Below are 18,107 nucleotides of genomic sequence, written 5' to 3'. Positions count from 1 at the left end.
ATTTATGTCAAAGACATAAACAAGGCTATCTAGTCCGACTTGTACCTTATTCTGAACAAACAGGCCGGACTTTCACTAGGGACTCCAGGATATGTTTCACCTACCACTGCGAATTTGCTAAGAAAAATCACCTTGCAACTCTCATTACCATTCGCTAGCCCGCAACACAGGCAGACCTTCTATGGTCGGATGTATGGCGAGGAGCTCAACGCGCTACCTATGCTTTCACACTTGCAAGAAAGCCGAGTACCTAGCTCAATGTCCCCTGCCGGTTGCCTTACAAAGAACCTACACACCGAGGCTCCGGATATTAGGGCGGATTATCTAAAAATTAGGGCACCGTGCTTGCTCGTGTGAACTGGCATATATCAGTTTCACTTGGCTGTCAATATCGTTAGTTTGAAGATCTGGCTTCGGCTCTTCTATGGAATCTGTGAATACATGGATATAGACGGCGTTACTCTGGGCTATATCTGAGACGCAATGGCCGCTGCTAATGACATCGCGTCAGTGTTCTTGTTTATCAAACAGGCGAGATTGTTTACCGTCCTCCCCAAAATTGAAGCAAATGCCAGGAGAACCCCATTTCAGGATTTGAGTGTCGGCAGAGAGTGCTCAGAGTAGCGCTTGTGCAACATGCATTTGGCATGCGGGTCCATCGGCGTGTTAGACTGCAGTAATGCACAACAAATGGCGATGTATGGCATGGTCTGGGCACATTCGGCTGGAGTAAGACTGCTGAGCATCACCTCTAATGCAGTCCTTTGGTGCTTCCATTGCAGCTTGGAAATTTGCAGTCCAGTTGATGGGGCAGAATCTGTTAATATGGCTTCAGTCATCTGGAGCTGCAGGGCTGGCTTCAATATTGGTTAAATAACATGGAGTCTAGCTCAGGCGACAATTATCCGTTATGGAACGATGCCATGCTCAAAATAAAGACTTGAATAACTCGGATGATTTGAAAGAATTGGAAGAATCAAATACAGATTACGGAAGCTAGTTCTGTAATATATTGGAACTGGCTACTAAAAAGCTAAATAGGGTTGCAGCAGCATTAAACCGCGTGTTGGTAAGAAAACAGCATTATGAGAAAGCATTGCAGAGATACCACTGCTCTTCTATACATTCCGATATCGCCGCGGGTTTGGGCCTTTCACTGCGTACTACGATTCTACTGAGTATACTTACGATAACTTGCCTCTCAATTATCTCTTTAGGAACAGAGTTCTATGGGATATTCGCTATACACCTTCTAGTGATGATATCCTTGACAGTGAAGATTTGTTGGATACGTTCCAGAAAGCGAAGGGAGATTACTCAGTCATTTATCGGCTGTATCGATCATATATTCAAGAAAGATTGGTCTGTATGCTGCCAAAAGACAATAGGCAAATATATTAGAAAATACTTCTGCCACGTTACATCATCTATACGAATCACGCCTCGACGATCGACACAGACACGCAGTCATCATTGACAAAAAGAGCAACTAACAAGCTAATATACGGCTCATCTGTGCAAGTCAGTATATACAGCAATCCAGAAATCCACAATTCTTTTTTCATAAACCCAGTGAAACATGGTACTAGACGCATTGTCCCGATTACCTTCGCCTCATTCAAAAGAATCACATCTAGAGATTTCAAGATGCCACCTAAAGATATTTCCTTGGCCTCGAACTCTCCCATACAGATTGCTTGAAGAAAAAGACCCCGGTAGTCAAGATAACCGGAACGATATTATCTCAGTCAAAGCAAGCGACGCTACAAGACTGCCCCCAGCAGCCCCCGCGCCGAGAAACGAAAGATGCCAAAAAAGAACTCAGGCAGTTAAGCGTTTGCTAAGGATAACGCCGAGGTGGAAACTCGCTAGAGGATATCGATGACCATGGCTATCGCAAAACTGGTACTGCTAGCATTAAAGGGCCTGCGGACTGCTTTCATGGAATAGCGGTGTTTGAGCTGGCACCAAATCTTAATAAGCTTCTGTGAAATGCATAGTAGTCGTACCGTCCTTTTTCGGTTGATGGCCTAGCTGCTGCTGATACTCTAGACAGTGTCTTATCCGTCGAGGATTCAGATGCTGCAGACTGTGTACAAATTTAATATTACAGTAAGGCGAGTCTTAGAGTTGCTGATTGTGATTGTTGTGAGCGTGCGAACAGATTATGCCGCCGGTCGCAATCCAAGTTTTGGACTTCCCGACCTACCTCAAGGAGCTTCAAACATACCTTGGTTTGACAGGGTACTTCCGACATTAGGTCGAGCGTTATGCTGATTGAAAAGTTCAACCACAGTCTATTCGGACGCATGGTACAAATCGACCCATTTTCTGTCAACAGCGCGGGTCTCAATTTACAGAACCAGTGTCGAAATGCTCACCTCTTTCCCCCTACAACTCCCAAAGAGATTCGCAACCAAGCTATTGGGCGGTCCTTTCGGTGGGGAATCGCATTCTTGAAGGAGTCAAGACACTTGCTTAAGGGTAGTCTAAAGGCGGGCCCTAAGCGCCGTACTGGTTGTTGGCTACCCCGTTACAACTACATAGCCAATGAGTTGCGATATATAGGAGATGAAGTTTTGGACATCTTAACGAAACTACGCAGTAGAGAGGCAGGACAGAAGAGCATGGTACATACCGCAGATACAAGAGTACTGATGTCAGTACGCTTGTTGCTCTAATCTACAAAGCAAAATCGAACACGCTTGCGAGGAGCATACACCGAATATAACCTCCAATATCCAGTTGGTGTGTATAAAGCGGATTCACCCAGTGCCTTCGAGTGTCGAGTCGTTACCCAAGGATTCAATAAGTTGGAGAACTCGATCATGAATGTACTCGAGAAGTCTGTGACAGGAGAACTCGTTCCTACAAAGGGGACAGGGCGAAAACAACTGAGGGGGCATCGGTTAAGCCGTCAGACGTTGACTACTTCCAAGGAGTACTCCAAGGCGGAACCTAACAGGTCAAACGATGGGTGTTTCGGCAATCAGACGACCGAGGAATCACTAAGTCTCTTGCCCAGGAAATGAACGCGTGGGAGAAGGAAGGGTCTGTTCTTATCCCAGAACTAATGTATTTGTGGAAGAACGATTCCCTAAACCGAGATTCGCTGCCAGACAGGTTTTAAGGGGAATTCGATGTGTAGTGTATCTGCACCACCAGCGAACACCAGTCGGGGGATCAAACTATGGTTGGATCAGAAACATGTATCACTCGGTCGCACAGCAATTGATTCGCATGGACCCAGCATACTACTAGTGGTATGTGGTATTGAGACCAGACCATCGCTGGCGCTTGATTTCAACAAGGACATTTGATGAACATAATTGTGTTTGCACCATTACAGTTGCCAGCCACAACCACAACCACAACCACCACTACCACCATCACCACCACAACCAGCGTTTACAAAGGGTAAGTACATTCCAAGGCTGTATCGTATATGAGCCTACATAGAAATGGGGTAGCTGTAAGAGTTGGATTAGGCCCATGGGTAGAAGATCTCCTTGATTATTACCGGTATCACATTACGTTGAATATATAGACTAACGATTCTAGTGTTACCAATAACATCGAAAGACCCACGAAGGAGGATACAATCATGGAGAACGCACACTAGTCACGGGGCACCAAGGATGGGTGGAAGGGGTAACCCCAGTTGTCTCTGATAACGTTGACCTTGAATGGAGGTTTCGCTGACCATAGGCCTAAAGTCCTATACTAGATGACAGTGGATTATGTGGCAAACGCGGACCGGGCTTGACATGCTCAAACCGAAAGATGAGTACCAGCAAAGTACCCTAGATCTGGCGATCGGCCATGACACGCATTTCGATGTGGGCTTATACGTATATGATGCAAGAGGCACCGAAGAGAGCGCAACATTGGACCCACGATTTCGACTCAGAAGGAAACATTAGAATGATAGAACCCTAGTCAATAAGATGCTAACACACATGATCATACTCGATCCACGTAGTTGGCCCTTCTCTGCCTTCAACCCTCCCGTGCAACCAGCAGTGGTCGAAGAGCGATCTCTTGAATCTCGACTGCGTGGTCCTGCAGTACTGTCGATCTTTTACCAGCAAGCATCATTCTATGATCTCAGACTTGACATCTACTCTTCATATGTGGTCTCCGGCTTTGACCGGTTCTATATGACTGTTCACAGAATATTGCTTGCTTATTATTGCTTACACATTGGTTATTGGATCACGTCCTTTGAATGTTCTACAAGCCGCGAAAAGAAAGAGAAGTTCGATTTTGGCATCAATGCTGGGCGGCGGACGCATCGGAGAAGACCGTGTGGGCAAAGCGCTGGAATTCTTTTGGGATGGTGTCAATAGGATTCTTTCTCTTTGCGCGGGGATCCTCTTTTCCGTGGCAGTAGTCATAGAGCTATGCAAAGAGCCCATAAGCCTTCCACAAGATACTGGTCAATATACTTCGCGCAAACATTGAAGGCCGATTTCGCGCGCCTCTACCAGGAGGGACTCCATGTGCTTTTGCAAAGTCTTCTCAAAAGTCCCTCTAAAAAAGCAGCGGCTTCGCTCGACTCTTCTGGTTGGTAGTTACAAGCGAGTTACCATTTTCCAGTGCGGTTGATGAACACCTGGCTGCTTAGTATGGTACATATCCCCACTGCGACGCAGTGCCGTGGCGACCCCGACCCGCGGAAAGCGCAAGCTAAGTCGTCGCTTTCGAGTATACTTTGGGCTTAAACTTACTTAAATACGGGAGGGAGCTGCAGTACCCCCAAATCGTGAAGAAGTCTGAGTCCAGCAGAAAAGAGTCCGCACCGTGATTTACCGGCAAATCAACGTGATTTTGGAAAGGGATCAGGATTTGAATGCGCAGGATCAGAAAGGCGTTTGAACCCACGGTGGATTTGATCTTTCAGAATATGATCACAATGCAATGAATTGGGAAAACACTACACTGACGAGCAATGGCTAGTCGCACTATAGATACGGAATCCTCTACAGAAAGGATGCCCCTCGAAACACACAAGATGGTCTGATGCATGGCGCACAGGAGCTCCGTTAGCAGCGCCAGTGCAGTTAACAGCTGATAATTGGCCTTCCGATTTTGATACAAGAAGCAACAGTCAACCCTCTTTGAATTAAACGAGAATCATGTATTGACAGACCTAACTCCAGAGCCGAGTCTACCAGTGGTCGCAATATACAGAGAAAAGCGCCGTGTTATTACTTCAAAGGGGTATTACCCTGTTATGGTCAATAAATCGTACGGCTGCATCCTTATTTGAATAATAGATACCCTGGCGAGTCGTTGCAAGGCTGCAATTCCGAGATGGGTAGCCTTGAATACCTAATTGACTGGTATCTAACGCTTGGTGAGCTGATTCAATTTATTGAAAGACTTGACGTCGACAAGTACCCATACGACCTTTGGACGACGAGCAAAAGATTTTTCACGTATGTTGTTTCTATCGGTGGGGACGACTTGTGACTGTATGGTGGAATTAAGATGTTCTGTGCCCTCTGGATGGATTTGATGAAGCCCTTCATATGTTAAAAATGGCGAAACAGATGGAGGAAAAGTACAGAGTATCTGGATGTAAGGTTACCACACATTTCGTAGCATGTCCTTACCAAGACTCGCTTGAACTAAGGAGGTTAGCACTATACATGACTTCGATGAATAAACTGCCTGTTTCGATAATAGCTTTGATAGTTATAAGCCTGGTTGTCAACAATAGAGCTACAGGTGGAAAGATGCGTAAACGGGATTTTATAGCTAGTATATTGTCATATTCTGTCTAGCTAGAAACTGAGCAGCATAGCCTGATGCATCATTGACCACCAAAACTTTCTTGAATGGTGACTGCTGTTGCTTGTCCCACTCCTGTAGGATCAAATTCTGATAGTCAGGAAGGTTCATTAAGGCACCAGACAGAATGAGTGCACATTTACGAGGGTCACAGATCTCAGTGAGTGGTTTGATGTGCTGAACCAAAGTACCGGCTGCAGATGTTAGGATTCCTAGCGCTTGAGGATCGGGGTCCCGTTCTCGAAACCCTAACTTTGTGACAACCTTCGCCATGTCACTTATTTTCTCTTTAGGCTTAGCATCCGAGTGGTATATTTGCGTAAGGACACCTGCTTCGTTAGAGTTGAGTTCTTCCAAGATCACCCTCTCGAACTCTGTGAGCTCGTGAGTAGCTTGGAATTGTCTTTGCTCGACACTGGACAAAACAAGCTGAAGTGCCCTCTTGCCGATATCAAAAGCGCTCCCTTGATCCCCAATAAGGTAGCCCCAACCTCCTGTCCGACCAACTTGGACAATCTCGTTTGAAGGGGCCTTTTTGAAGGCAGTTGCTACCGATCCTGTCCCGGCAATCACGGAAATCGCACATTCGACCGAGTCATCCATTGCAATACAGGAGCCGAGGAGTATACCGTCACTGGTCAGTCGCAGTGTTCCATTCTTTATAGAAACGTCAAAGAGCTCCTCCAGGCGACGGGTCAATGTTGCAACCTGGTCCGCATGGTATAGCCCAGCCAATCCTACCCAGACCTTCGAGAACCTTGGTAGGTTGGGATAGCCAAATCCCTGCCTTGCAAGGATCGTTGAGGACGCCCGTTTTGTGGCCAGCTTTATTTGATCCATAAGTTCGTCTAGAGTAACCGCGTTGAAATTACAGGGACCAGCGACCCCTTGACCAACAACCATGGACTCTGTTGCAATCGACACAGTGCAGTTCGTTCCACCGCCGTCCACGCAAAGACAGTAATCGGACTCACCAAGAGACACGGGGCTTGGCGGAGCCTTCATTCTAATTCCTTGAACGAAAACGTGGAAGTTACCACCTGCAGAATCAAGCATCTGCTTGGAAACATCAGGAGGAAAGCCGGAGATAGCCACTGCACAGGCTAGCTTGACACTGCCCTGACACTCCCGGATCAAAGAGTCAATGATCGCATCGCCATCAGCTGTTTCAGGGACATCAACCGCCTGTGACGACGGTAGCCCGTTCTTCTCTATGATGTGCATCGGGGCTCCATTGCAAACCTGACGCACAATTCTTCTCCCACGCGCCTTCAGTTTCCAATTATTCACTCGTACATCAATCATGAGGCCCTTATATGTTTTGCCAAGTTTTACCATCGAGCAGGTGCTGATCATGTTGAGGATCTGTTTAGCAGCGCTGCCTGCTTTGAGTCTAGTGCTTCCCGTGAGAAATTCGGGTCCAACCAAAGGACATATGCTGTGTTTGACTCCGAGCTTGTCAATTCTAGAGGGATACGTGTTCGTAATTCCAGCCGTAAGTGCATCATGCTTAAGAGCTACTCGAAGTGCTCCTAGAACAAATGGGGTTCTTCCCGATGCTGAGATTCCAATTACTGTGTCCTTCTCATTCAGCTGGAGAGCCTCCATTCTCAGAGCTCCGTCACTTTCCACATCCTCAGCACCTTCCTGGGCTTGAATTATGGCTTCAGTACCCCCTGCAACGACAGTTAGAAACTGTTGGGGGTCGACCGAGAAGGTCACCGGCAGTTCACTGCAATCCATGAACCCGACCCGGCCGCTATTCCCGGCTCCGACATAGATGAGCCTGCCTCCAGCTTCGAGTCTCGGAGCTAAGTCGTCAATCAATGATGCAATAGTTGGTAGACAGCACGCGACAGCTCCTCCAACTCGCCTCTCTTCTTTATTGAATTCTTCACAGAGTCCCAGTGTGTCAAGCAGATCGATCTTGTCCGCAGTTGAGGTTCGGGCCTCTGTCTGCAGCAGGTCCAGACGTTCAACATCTGTCGATGGCGCCATGGTCTGGAGTTTAGTGACTGCACGCGATGCCGCTAGAGACTGACATGGGTTTGTATATTGTTATTTTTGGAAAGATTTAACGTGCTTTTCAACCAGGGTCGCCATATACTAGAAATCGTCGAGATATGGCGAGAAGTGGAACTCGGTGACCGACATCCGCGCGATATCCGTATTGCACCTCGTGCCAAAATAGCGTGCAGTAGCTCACTTTAGTCTTGCACTCTTGTTCGGCATTCAAGACTTAGGTCTCTTTAGCAAATGTAACTTCATAAACCGCTAATCCTGTTCTGTTCTGGATTAATTTATCACCCCTACCTCGTCTGATTTTTACTTGGCGCAATGGGAAACCAGAATTTGGCTGCACATTTGGCTATATATACACGCATGCCTTCTTTCCTCGACTGAAGTTATCTGCAGTGGTTCTCCGTCTCCCAGCACAATGTCGGAAACAAAGTCCGCTGAGCCGGATGTAATTTCATCCTCTCGCGATGAAGAATCGATTCCCCCAAGGCCAGCCAAAAATATCTGGGCCAGAATATACCACGATCCGTGGTTTCAAGTGTCCTTGATTTCGTTTATTTCTTTCTGCAATCCGGGTATGTACAATGCTCTCACTGGAATGGGAGGCTCTGGCCAGGTAGACGGCACTGTTGCTGCAAATTCGAATGTCGCGACTCATGCATGCACTGCTGGCGCGGCCCTGGTTCTAGTGGGCGCATTCTACAAATACCTCGGCCCTCGATTGTCTCTCCTTATCGGAGGATGGACCTATGCTCTATACGCAGGGTCATTACTGCACTTCAACAGAACGGCAAACGGCGCATTCGTGATTGCGGCGGGCGCGATTCTAGGTCTTGGTGCCGCTTTCTTTTGGGTGGCCCAAGGTACGATCATGGTTACCTATACCAACGATAACACCCGTGGACGAGCCATCGCTCTCTTCTGGGTCGTGTTTAACCTCGGGGGAGCTATAGGCTCTCTTGCCAGTTTCGGGCTGAACTTCCATTCCAAATCTGGCACTGTGACCGACTCCACGTACATTGCTTATATAGTTGTTATGCTGTTTGGGTGGGTTCTGTCGGTGTTTGTGTGCTCGACTGAGTCCCTGTCTCGCAAATACCACGGCAGTAGGATCTCGCAGGATTCGAAGGCCGTCAATTGGTCCAACCTCAAGCGCACGATTATGGAAACAGTCAAAATTGTTTTCGACTGGAGGGTCATGTGCCTGTATCCCATGTTCTACAATGCCAATGTGTTCTATTCATATCAGCAAAATACCGTGAACGGCATGACATTCAACCTGCGCACACGCTCGCTCAATGGCGCATTGTACTGGATCGCTCAAATGGTGGGAGGACTTCTGATGGGCTCTGTCCTAGATCTCAAGGGGATCAACCGCCGAGCCCGAGCATGGATTGGCTGGGCGGTATTATTTGTCACAGGCATGGCTATCTGGGGAGGAGGATACAAGTTCCAGCTCTGGAATGACCAACGTATGCAGCTCGGGTTCAAACAGGACATTGACTACAAGGCTGGTAGTCAGTACCTCGGTCCGATGTTCTTGTACTTTTTCTACGGCGCCTACGACTCGTTTTGGCAGTCGTATTGCTATTGGATTATTGGGGCGCAGTCCCAAAATCCTGTGGTCAATGCTGTGATTGTCGGTACCTATTCTGCTCTTAAGCCTGCGGGTGGTGCCATGGCCTGGCGAATTAATGCGAACAAACTTAACGCCATGTCTGAGTTTGCTATGAACTGGGGACTTTGCATTGGTAGCCTTTTGGTAGCACTTCCTTCTGTGTTGACGCTTAGGAAGGGGAAAGACAATGTGGAAACAGACCACTGTTGAACGGGTGGCAACTAATGGCTATCGGTCACAATGCGTTTCTAACGGGAGCACGCTTTCATTATCGAGATTGGTTTCCTGGGGTTAATTTTGACAAATCCTTTCGTCTATTGGACGACAGTATGCATGTAGGGATTCAGTGAATGCTCGTGTCTTCATAACAAAGATAGTAGACTAATATATTTGTGTTATTTAATATATGAAACTGCAACCCTCTACCAGGGTCTAGACCCACCAGTCGCTCTAACGATGGAGAGTATTGATGTTAGTAAGAGGAATAACGTTATAATTTTGTAAGATTGCACTAGTTGAGTGTCGATTATGTTTACATGTTACGGAGCTTTTACTAGCATTTCCTTAACGCTACTACCTGCGACAATGTCTCGCGTCAGAATCCCTACGGATGACGACTTTTAGGTTACAACGTGTTAGGAAATGAGTACAGATGATCAAACCGGTCCGGCAGGTTAGGGCTTCGAACGGCCCAGCCGAGATGCGGGGTTTCTGCAGCCGAGATCCGCCGATAGCGGAAGTCGGGATTTGCTTCGGGATCACGATTTCTGCCAACATGGATGCCTCAGGCGCTCGGAGAAAATCAACCCCGTATAAGAAAGTGTTCTGGACACGGATCTCTTGCTTCGGACCCAGAACTTCGTCCTAACGACCCACCTCATAGTGCTGGGCCATGGGCGGGTCGAGAAAGTCTGCTAGCTGCCTGATCTGCCGCCGGCGGAAGGTACGTGTCCCGACTAGCTTCAACCGATATATCACACCCGTGTCTGCTGATCCACCGCAGCTAACTTCAACATGACTAGATCAAATGTGACCGCAGTGAGGGATTTTGCAATAACTGTCGCAATCTTGGCGAGCAGTGTGTATACTCAACGGAAGCTGGAACGGATACCAACGTGACAGATGAGGGACCTACTTCCAGTGACTCTGTGACGCAGGCGGGGCTTAAACGGCGACGTGTCCTCCGGTCTTGTTTAGAATGCAAGCGAACAAAGTCCAAGTGCTCGGGTGGTTCTGCATGTACCCGATGCACTAAGAAGGGCTTGCATTGTTCGTTCCACGAGGAGGAACCAAACCCCCGAGAGGAGACTTACGTTCAGGGGTCATCTCAGGCAATCCCGACATGGCTGGTCATGAGAAACTTGCCACCAATCGATCGGGTGCGAGAGCTCATTGACATTTATTTCGCTCAAATTCATACAGTCCGCTGTATGGGGTTCTTGCATATTCCGACCTTCATGGAGCGCTTCAAAGACAAAAAGACGATCTTGACCGAGATGTCTGGCTTGATATATGTCATGTGTGCATTGGCTGCTCCATTTTACTGTGCAAGGGTGATCGCCTCCAAGGAGGATGGACCTAGCTCCGCCGTGTTATACTTTGATGCTGGTAGGGGCTGGGCAGAGGCCGCGATGCAATGTTTGTTTTCGAGCTTTGGGAGTCCGCGAATCGAGTGTATCATTACAGCGGTTCTTCTCCATGAATATTACCTGAGGGTCGGCGATTATGCTAAGGGATTCCTGATCTCAGGCTTCATCGCGCGACATGTTCAACTCCTACAGCTGAATATGGAGTACGATGACGACATCCTGTGTCGGAAGAGTAAGATGTCATGGGCTGCAAAGGAGACTAGGAGACGCGTTCTATGGGCTTGCTATCTCCTCGATGCTTCTATAGAATGTGGTATTAACCAGCTTTGCTTAATATCCTCCAGCGATATTTACGTGCAGCTCCCCTGCTCCGAAGACCTGTTTGTGCGTAACATCCCATGCAATACAGAAATGCTGACCAGAGGCAAACTACTTCCCTTCGCTGACGCTGCGGTGGTGAGTGCGGCTGAGAATCTTGATATCCGTGCATACTATATTAGAGCAATGGCTATCCGCTCCAAGATCTTGAAATATGTCAAGCACTTGGAGGGTGAAATCCCCTGGGAGGTCACTGAAACTTCTCAGTTTCATAAACTCGACAACGAAATCAGGGAGCTCGATGCTTCCATTCCGGACAGTCTCAAGATGTCCGCGGAGAATATATACATCTTCAAGGCGTCTGGTCGCTTGAACCTGTTTTTTGGCGTGCATATACTCATTGCCCAGACCTTCAATGACTTGTATCGTGTTGGTGTATCACGACTGGTATTCCCGAATACAGCGACTAAATGGATACGGGAAAACGCACCAGCTGAATTCATCAAGCTCTGCCATCGCACCTGTATCAGCAAGGCCGCCTATATCGGATCCTTATTACAAGATCTCTGGAATTGCCATAAGTTGAGCATCGTCGACCTTCCCTATGCGGTCCACACACAGATATGTAGCAGCGTCCTGGTCACCAGCCTTTCGTCATGGAGAGAGCCCGAACCTCCGCTGCCTCACATATCGCATAGTGACTATAAGGATATATTACAGACCAACGTCACAATCTTAAAGTACCTGCAAAGGTATATCAAGGCAGACTTATACTATGAGTCGGCGACACAAGCTCTAAAGCACTTCAACACACGATTCTCAAACGAAACTCCCGAACGCAGAGCAACTAGTTCCATAAGAGAAACCAGTCCGATAGAAAGTAACGATCATAATAGACCGTCGCAGTCTTCCTTGGAGCATATATTGAATCCATTGGGCACATATCCCATGGCTCGCAAGCAGGTGCAACATTATGATCAGCAACATGCGCGTGATGGGACATCAGACAAGCCGTCAGTCCCGCAATCAGATATTGCGGCCTTCTGCCCATCTACCGCCGATAATCCCGCGAATATGGATGGATTCTTGGGTTTCCAGGACCAATCGTTCTTCAGTCAATTTCCAGACTGGGCACCCGACATTCCAATCATCAGTGACATGGGATACCCTACGTTCTTGGATCAGTACCCTGTCAGTATTGCTGATGGGGGCTTAGTGATCTAGTATTAGACTTGTGAGTGGAGGGAACCCTAATTGGGCTCATGTAGATCATGTACATATATCAAACCCTCGATCGAATTTCTATTAGAATACCTCTATGATTCTATTACGCAAGCTCTTCGGTTCTAAACCGAGCAGAATCCCGCCGAGCGGTACCGAGTGGGGCCCCGGAAATGCCGAAAGTTCTCCAGGGTTCCGGGCCGTGTCAATGAGTCAAACCGTTAGGAATAGAATTCCGAGTCCATTAAATCATTACTTCCCCCGCGAACCATCCATCAATCTTCACCTCAAACCACAATCATGCCCCAAACCCTACGCTTCGTCACTCTCGACGTCTTCACCACCCAACCCTACCTAGGCAACCCCCTAGGCGTAGTCTTCCTCCCCAACAACCCAGAAGAGGCCATCACACAAGACCAAAAGCAACTCATAGCCCGGGAATTCAACTACCCAGAAACCATCTTCGTGCACCCCCACGAGAAATCAGACTCCACAAGAAAAATTGACATCTTCACCACCGCCGAAGAACTCCCTTTCGCAGGACATCCCACCATCGGCGCAGTAACATAGTTCCTGGAACTCTCACCCGACAATGACGATCGCACGAACGTGCAAACCCTCATCACTAAAGCGGGTCCGTTTGCCATGACCCGTGTCCCGGATTCGGGTACCGTGGCGGCGAAAATTGCACATAATGTGCATATTCATTCGAGCAGGTTTCCGCTGTCGGAATTGCTGCGGCTTCATCCTTCGCTGAGACCTTATCTTAGTGATGATACTGGGAATAACGCAGGGTTCCCAGTTTTCTCGATCGTGAAGGGTATGAGTCAGGTGCATGTTCAGTTACCCAGTTTGGAGGCTTTGGCTGTGGCCGAGGGGCCTGTGAGTGGGGAGGTTGTTCCTTGTCACTCTGTGGCTCAGGGTGGGTATCTGGATGCTGGGTGGGAGGGGGACGGCTTGATTGTGATCTATTTCTTTGTTCCGGGGGTGCATGATGAGAAGACTGGGAAGACGGTGATTCGGTCGAGGATGTTTTTGAGGAATTTTGAGGATCCGGCTACGGGGAGTGCGGCGAGTGGGTTGGCTGCGTATTTGACTTTGACGAGGGCTGGGGAGGAGAGTGAGACTGTGTTTAATTATGATATTGTGCAGGGAGTGGAAATGGGGAGGAGGAGTGATATTGGTGTTGCTGTTACTTTGAATGCGGAGGACAGGGGGAAGGTGGAGAGTGTGGAGCTGAGGGGGACTGCTGTGCAGGTTAAGTCGGGTGAGATTAGGGTTTGATCTGCTGGACTTTTAAAAAGTGTCATTGGGATTGTTTATGGTGTCAAGATTTAGTTAGCTCCGATGATGTATTCATGAATGTCAGGGTATATTCTCAGACGTTCGAGATTATGATGCTTGTCTCAATTTGTTTTAGAAGTAGTCGGCTCTCTTGCTTTGGAAGTGTAACACAGACTGCAAGCATTATACTATTCCTCCAGATATGGAGAGACCAAATAGTCTTGATTATGAACGCAGCCCTCCTAAAAAGCCCCATATCGGATAGCCGAGCGTTCACACACATTGCGATATGTTTCACACCGGTTTAGTTGCTCAACTTGAGCCTTTCTCACGCTCTGATGACTGAGCTGTGAGTTCTACCGGTAGAACTAGTCGAGAGTAGCAAAGAGTTTACATATCTACATTGTCCTATGGCGTAGCTCTAAAACATTGAAGCATAGGCCATCCTAGACGACCAGAAATGTCTAAATATAATCCGAACATGGCTCACAATGAATCACCTCACAGCTAATGGGCGCGACAAATCTTTGCATCAAAGAAGAAGGAGTATATATTAGCTTTTGGATATAGCGAGAATATATATTTCATTTGACGCCAAGTATTCGCCCCGGAGGTGCGTTGATTGCTATTCTGTCTGGTTGACCGTTGGTTTGTTAGTTATATCAATGTAGCACTCGAGGGTACACGAAAAAACAAGACTATAAAAAGACCATGTATGCTTGGCCGCTTTTTACACAGCACACTCTGGCTATGATGATAGCTGTTCGGTTAGTCAAGAGGTAAAGACCGTGACCTAAAAAGGCTTAGCGCGCCAGTCGGGTAGTCCCCACATACCCCACCCTCTTCTATGCTTTGTTTCTTGTCCAACGCAAGGAAAACAATTATATTCAGATATTCAAATAACATCAATATAAGCCGAGCATCCTAAGCTCTAACTTCTTCTGGAATAGTTACAGATACACAGGACAGGTTCGAAATAGACACTCCCACAAGGAGCTTCGAGTCATCGTCCGTCGCCTCAGATGAAGATGGCTACAACACACCCACGCACGATACCTTATCTCACATCTCCAACGATGAGTACAGCGCACCGCATAATACTGGCAACATACCAGAATACATCAATACAGACTTTGACCTGCCGAGCTACTCGAGCATGACCGACAGTCGAGTGGGAGTGTGTCCCTGGAAAGGAGGCACGTACATCATCCGCGACCCCGAGACCAAGCTCGTCATAGCCCTAGAGAAGGGTATCTTGGGCTTGTACCCAGAAGCAAGCGTAGTGGAGAGCATATACCAGTTCGGTCGTGGCAGTCACTGGCACTGTGTGGAGAACGACCGTATGTGGCTCGGCTTCTATAACGCAGTCTCGGGTACATATATTGGTCATGATAATCGGAAGAGCAACTGGCGCTTCCAGGCTAAGGCAGAGCGGCATGATGAGTGGGAGTGGTTTTGTGCGCGGCAGCACCCAGATGGTGGTCACGTCTTGCTGGTGAAGCACTGGGGTGAGTTTCTGCCGATGAGAATCGGGGGGAAAGATAACCGGGAGTTAATGGTGGATGCGAAACGAGAGGGTGGCACTGTTTGGGAGTTTATCAAAGTTGATTTGGAAAAGTGAGCTCGCGTTATTCAGACGTACGGACTCTGAGAGACGGGAGGTCAAGAAGGGTTCCATTAGTTTTTGGGTTGGATTTCTCGCATGACCCAAACATACAGATAACGGACTGGCCTTGCTTCTTATTCAAGGCTTGGTGTTAACGCTGGTCAGGTAAGGCTGGTTTTGCTCAGCCTCGTTGCTGGTTACAGCCTTGTGAGCGCTACTGAGTCGACATCATTGGTTTATTGGGAAAGTGGTTTCATAGGTTCATGCAGCTCTAGCACCATATTGAAAGGACTAGCACACCTGGCGCTTATTGCACTAATCATACGTTAGCAGGGAGAAACTGAGATTAATTAACGAATTTAAATAGGCTTTACTGGTATAGTAAACCTTGTCTCACGTTTCACTACCCCGAGCGTCCTTCTCGATCCACTGACTGCGGTGAAGTCCGAGAAATGGGCATATAACCTACTACTAGTAGTAGTACTCAGCCCTCTTTTTCCATTTCTTCCAACCTCTTCAAATTTCTTTCTCCCGGTCATACATTCTCAACCCACTTTCATGCGTATAAGTAATTGCTTACGGTACTTATGGCAAGCTATATATAATTTTGTATTATCTGATAGACTACTGCATGTTGGAAGAGTTAATGGACGACTACGATGAAGTAGTAACCAAACTACACCCCGGAGAATAAATAAGGCGAATGAATGTACTTACTTTGTTAGGATTGTTGGTTTCGAACATAGGAATCATAGGAACTTAACAATCCTCATAAGTTTAAATTTCATAGTCATGTTTATTTCTTCTGACTGTATCTGATTTATAATCTATAAAATATTGTAAGCGTTAAACTTAATCTCACCTCCGCTTACGAGGAGCTTGCCTCCTGGGCAAACGTCTCCCAAAGGGTCCGAAGGCGATGGCCTTCACTATCAGCAACATCGGAGTAGCTAGCGGCAGCGCCGAAGGGATGATATGGGAACGATCTAGACATCATAGAATACGTTAGCACATACGCACACAATTATATGAACGGGAGGGAACTGCAGTTTCCGAAATACGCAAGAGCGATCTGATGGTTTGGGGACCCGTACCCATCCTCTGGAACAAAGGTAATCGGAGATGACCTCTGTTGAACAATTGACTGGATAATCTGTTTCCAGGAATCTTCGAAGAACCTCCTTTCCTCTTTGAACACGTCGTTTGTTGGTTCTGGGCATTGCGATGATTGCGTTGTTCTGATTCTGGCATGGATACGGGTCACCTAGAGGGATATACGTGTCGAAATGCGGAAGATAGCTCCTATGGAAAAGGGAAACTAACACGAGGAATGAAAGTGCGGAGAAGTTCCTTGTCCACCTCGTCCTGGTCTAGAAGACGTTCACAGACGACAACGAAATGTGAGAAGTCGGTCGTGACATTTAGGCTTGGGACTCATTTCAAGACTGCAGCCGTAGCGTAGGGACTAAAAGAATGTCCGGTTTCTATGCGTTTCGTGGCTCACCATGCCTTGCAGTACGAGTTCGGCATCGATGGCGAGGGTGCCCGTGAAGAATCCAACAGCCTAGTCGACTGACCATCCATCACTGTTGTCGTGGTCAATGTCATCCCTCAGTTTTGGGCTACGTTGAAGACGCCGTGCTCTCCAGAGTGTGCATTGATCTTGAACGGCTCAAGAGTCTTCGCGATCGCGAACTGGGCTTTATAATTTTCAAGATGACCTGTAGGGGTCAGGTTAATAGGCTCTGGCCCTGCATAACAGGGTCATTTTGCATCCTTCGGCTGTGGTGTTAGTAACAAGTGTCTTAGCCAGTCAAAGTCGAAGAGGGGAAAGAATAGATGTTGCATTTCATGCGCGACATCATCGCGGCTGGGCAAGATGCTTTATTTCTACTTCAAGTCAAAAGACAACATGAGGGGAAGAAGCAAGATCGAAAGAGTAAAGAACCACGCAGCGGGTCCGTTGACGCCAATGTCGAGATTAGGGTATCGGAGATCGTCGAAGTGGGGTAATATTTCCCCATCCAGCATCGGGGAAAGATGCCGAGAAGGGCAGAAGGGGCCCCACCTTGCTTTTTACGGAGATTATCCCCTAAAGCTTGGCCCGTGAGGGGAAAATAATTCTACTGAATAATTCTACAAAGTCGATCGCATTGCATTATAGCGCGCCATGATAGCGATGCGGGGTAGCGCTTGGAGTATAAATGTGTATCGATCGCACCGCGATCTCCCTCCTCACAAGCGATACCTGCTTTTTGAAACCTGAATTGTTGTATCTCTCCTTTTCAATCAAGTCGCAATGGCCCCAAACACTATGAGAGCGGTTAATTATGTTGGACCTCACAAAGTCCGGGTCCAAGAGGTCGAGATGCCCAAGCTGGAACATCCCGACGATATCATTGTCAAGGTCACGACGGTGGGCTACCAACATTGCCGCGCACCGGGGAAACTTACTAATTCATGCTATAGGCTGCCATTTGCGGCTCCGACCTGCAGTAAGTATACTGTGGGAGTGGGGAGTGACGAAAGATTGCGCATAGAACTTATGATGCCACAGCATGTATGAAGGGAGAACCGCCGCAGAGCCAGGAATTACATTCGGTACGAAGACATGGAGATAACATAATGGTTCTTACTGACGGGTCACAAAAGGTCA

General features: G+C 47.7%; 5 protein-coding genes across 5 annotated transcripts; 3 read left to right on the top strand and 2 right to left on the bottom strand.

Annotated features, from left to right (window-relative positions):
• Positions 1-5,763: 5,763 nt before the first annotated feature.
• AO090102000400 (putative glucokinase regulator family protein) lies at positions 5,764-7,794 on the bottom strand (the record flags this gene model as incomplete). The annotated part of the gene is made up of 1 exon (XM_001822532.1): positions 5,764-7,794. One exon carries the CDS (start codon positions 7,792-7,794, stop codon positions 5,764-5,766), a length of 2,031 nt encoding a protein of 676 aa, XP_001822584.1.
• Positions 7,795-8,233: 439 nt separating this feature from the next.
• AO090102000401 (uncharacterized protein) lies at positions 8,234-9,643 on the top strand (the record flags this gene model as incomplete). The annotated part of the gene is made up of 1 exon (XM_001822533.1): positions 8,234-9,643. One exon carries the CDS (start codon positions 8,234-8,236, stop codon positions 9,641-9,643), a length of 1,410 nt encoding a protein of 469 aa, XP_001822585.1.
• Positions 9,644-10,890: 1,247 nt separating this feature from the next.
• Positions 10,891-12,564, top strand: AO090102000402 (fungal specific transcription factor domain-containing protein; the record flags this gene model as incomplete). The annotated part of the gene is made up of 1 exon (XM_001822534.3): positions 10,891-12,564. One exon carries the CDS (start codon positions 10,891-10,893, stop codon positions 12,562-12,564), a length of 1,674 nt encoding a protein of 557 aa, XP_001822586.3.
• Positions 12,565-14,867: 2,303 nt separating this feature from the next.
• Positions 14,868-15,466, top strand: AO090102000404 (uncharacterized protein; the record flags this gene model as incomplete). The annotated part of the gene is made up of 2 exons (XM_023236847.1): positions 14,868-14,925; positions 14,976-15,466. 2 exons carry the CDS (start codon positions 14,868-14,870, stop codon positions 15,464-15,466), a joined length of 549 nt encoding a protein of 182 aa, XP_023091793.1.
• Positions 15,467-16,319: 853 nt separating this feature from the next.
• Positions 16,320-17,035, bottom strand: AO090102000405 (uncharacterized protein; the record flags this gene model as incomplete). The annotated part of the gene is made up of 4 exons (XM_023236846.1): positions 16,320-16,437; positions 16,546-16,715; positions 16,775-16,821; positions 17,029-17,035. 4 exons carry the CDS (start codon positions 17,033-17,035, stop codon positions 16,320-16,322), a joined length of 342 nt encoding a protein of 113 aa, XP_023091794.1.
• Between the last annotated feature and the right edge of the window lie 1,072 nt (positions 17,036-18,107).

The sequence above is a fragment of the Aspergillus oryzae genome, chromosome 4 (genome assembly GCF_000184455.2).
Source record: "Aspergillus oryzae RIB40 DNA, chromosome 4".
Classification (NCBI taxonomy): domain Eukaryota; kingdom Fungi; phylum Ascomycota; class Eurotiomycetes; order Eurotiales; family Aspergillaceae; genus Aspergillus; species Aspergillus oryzae.
Note: the sequence above shows the minus strand (reverse complement) of the source record. Positions and strands in the feature narration are given on the sequence as shown.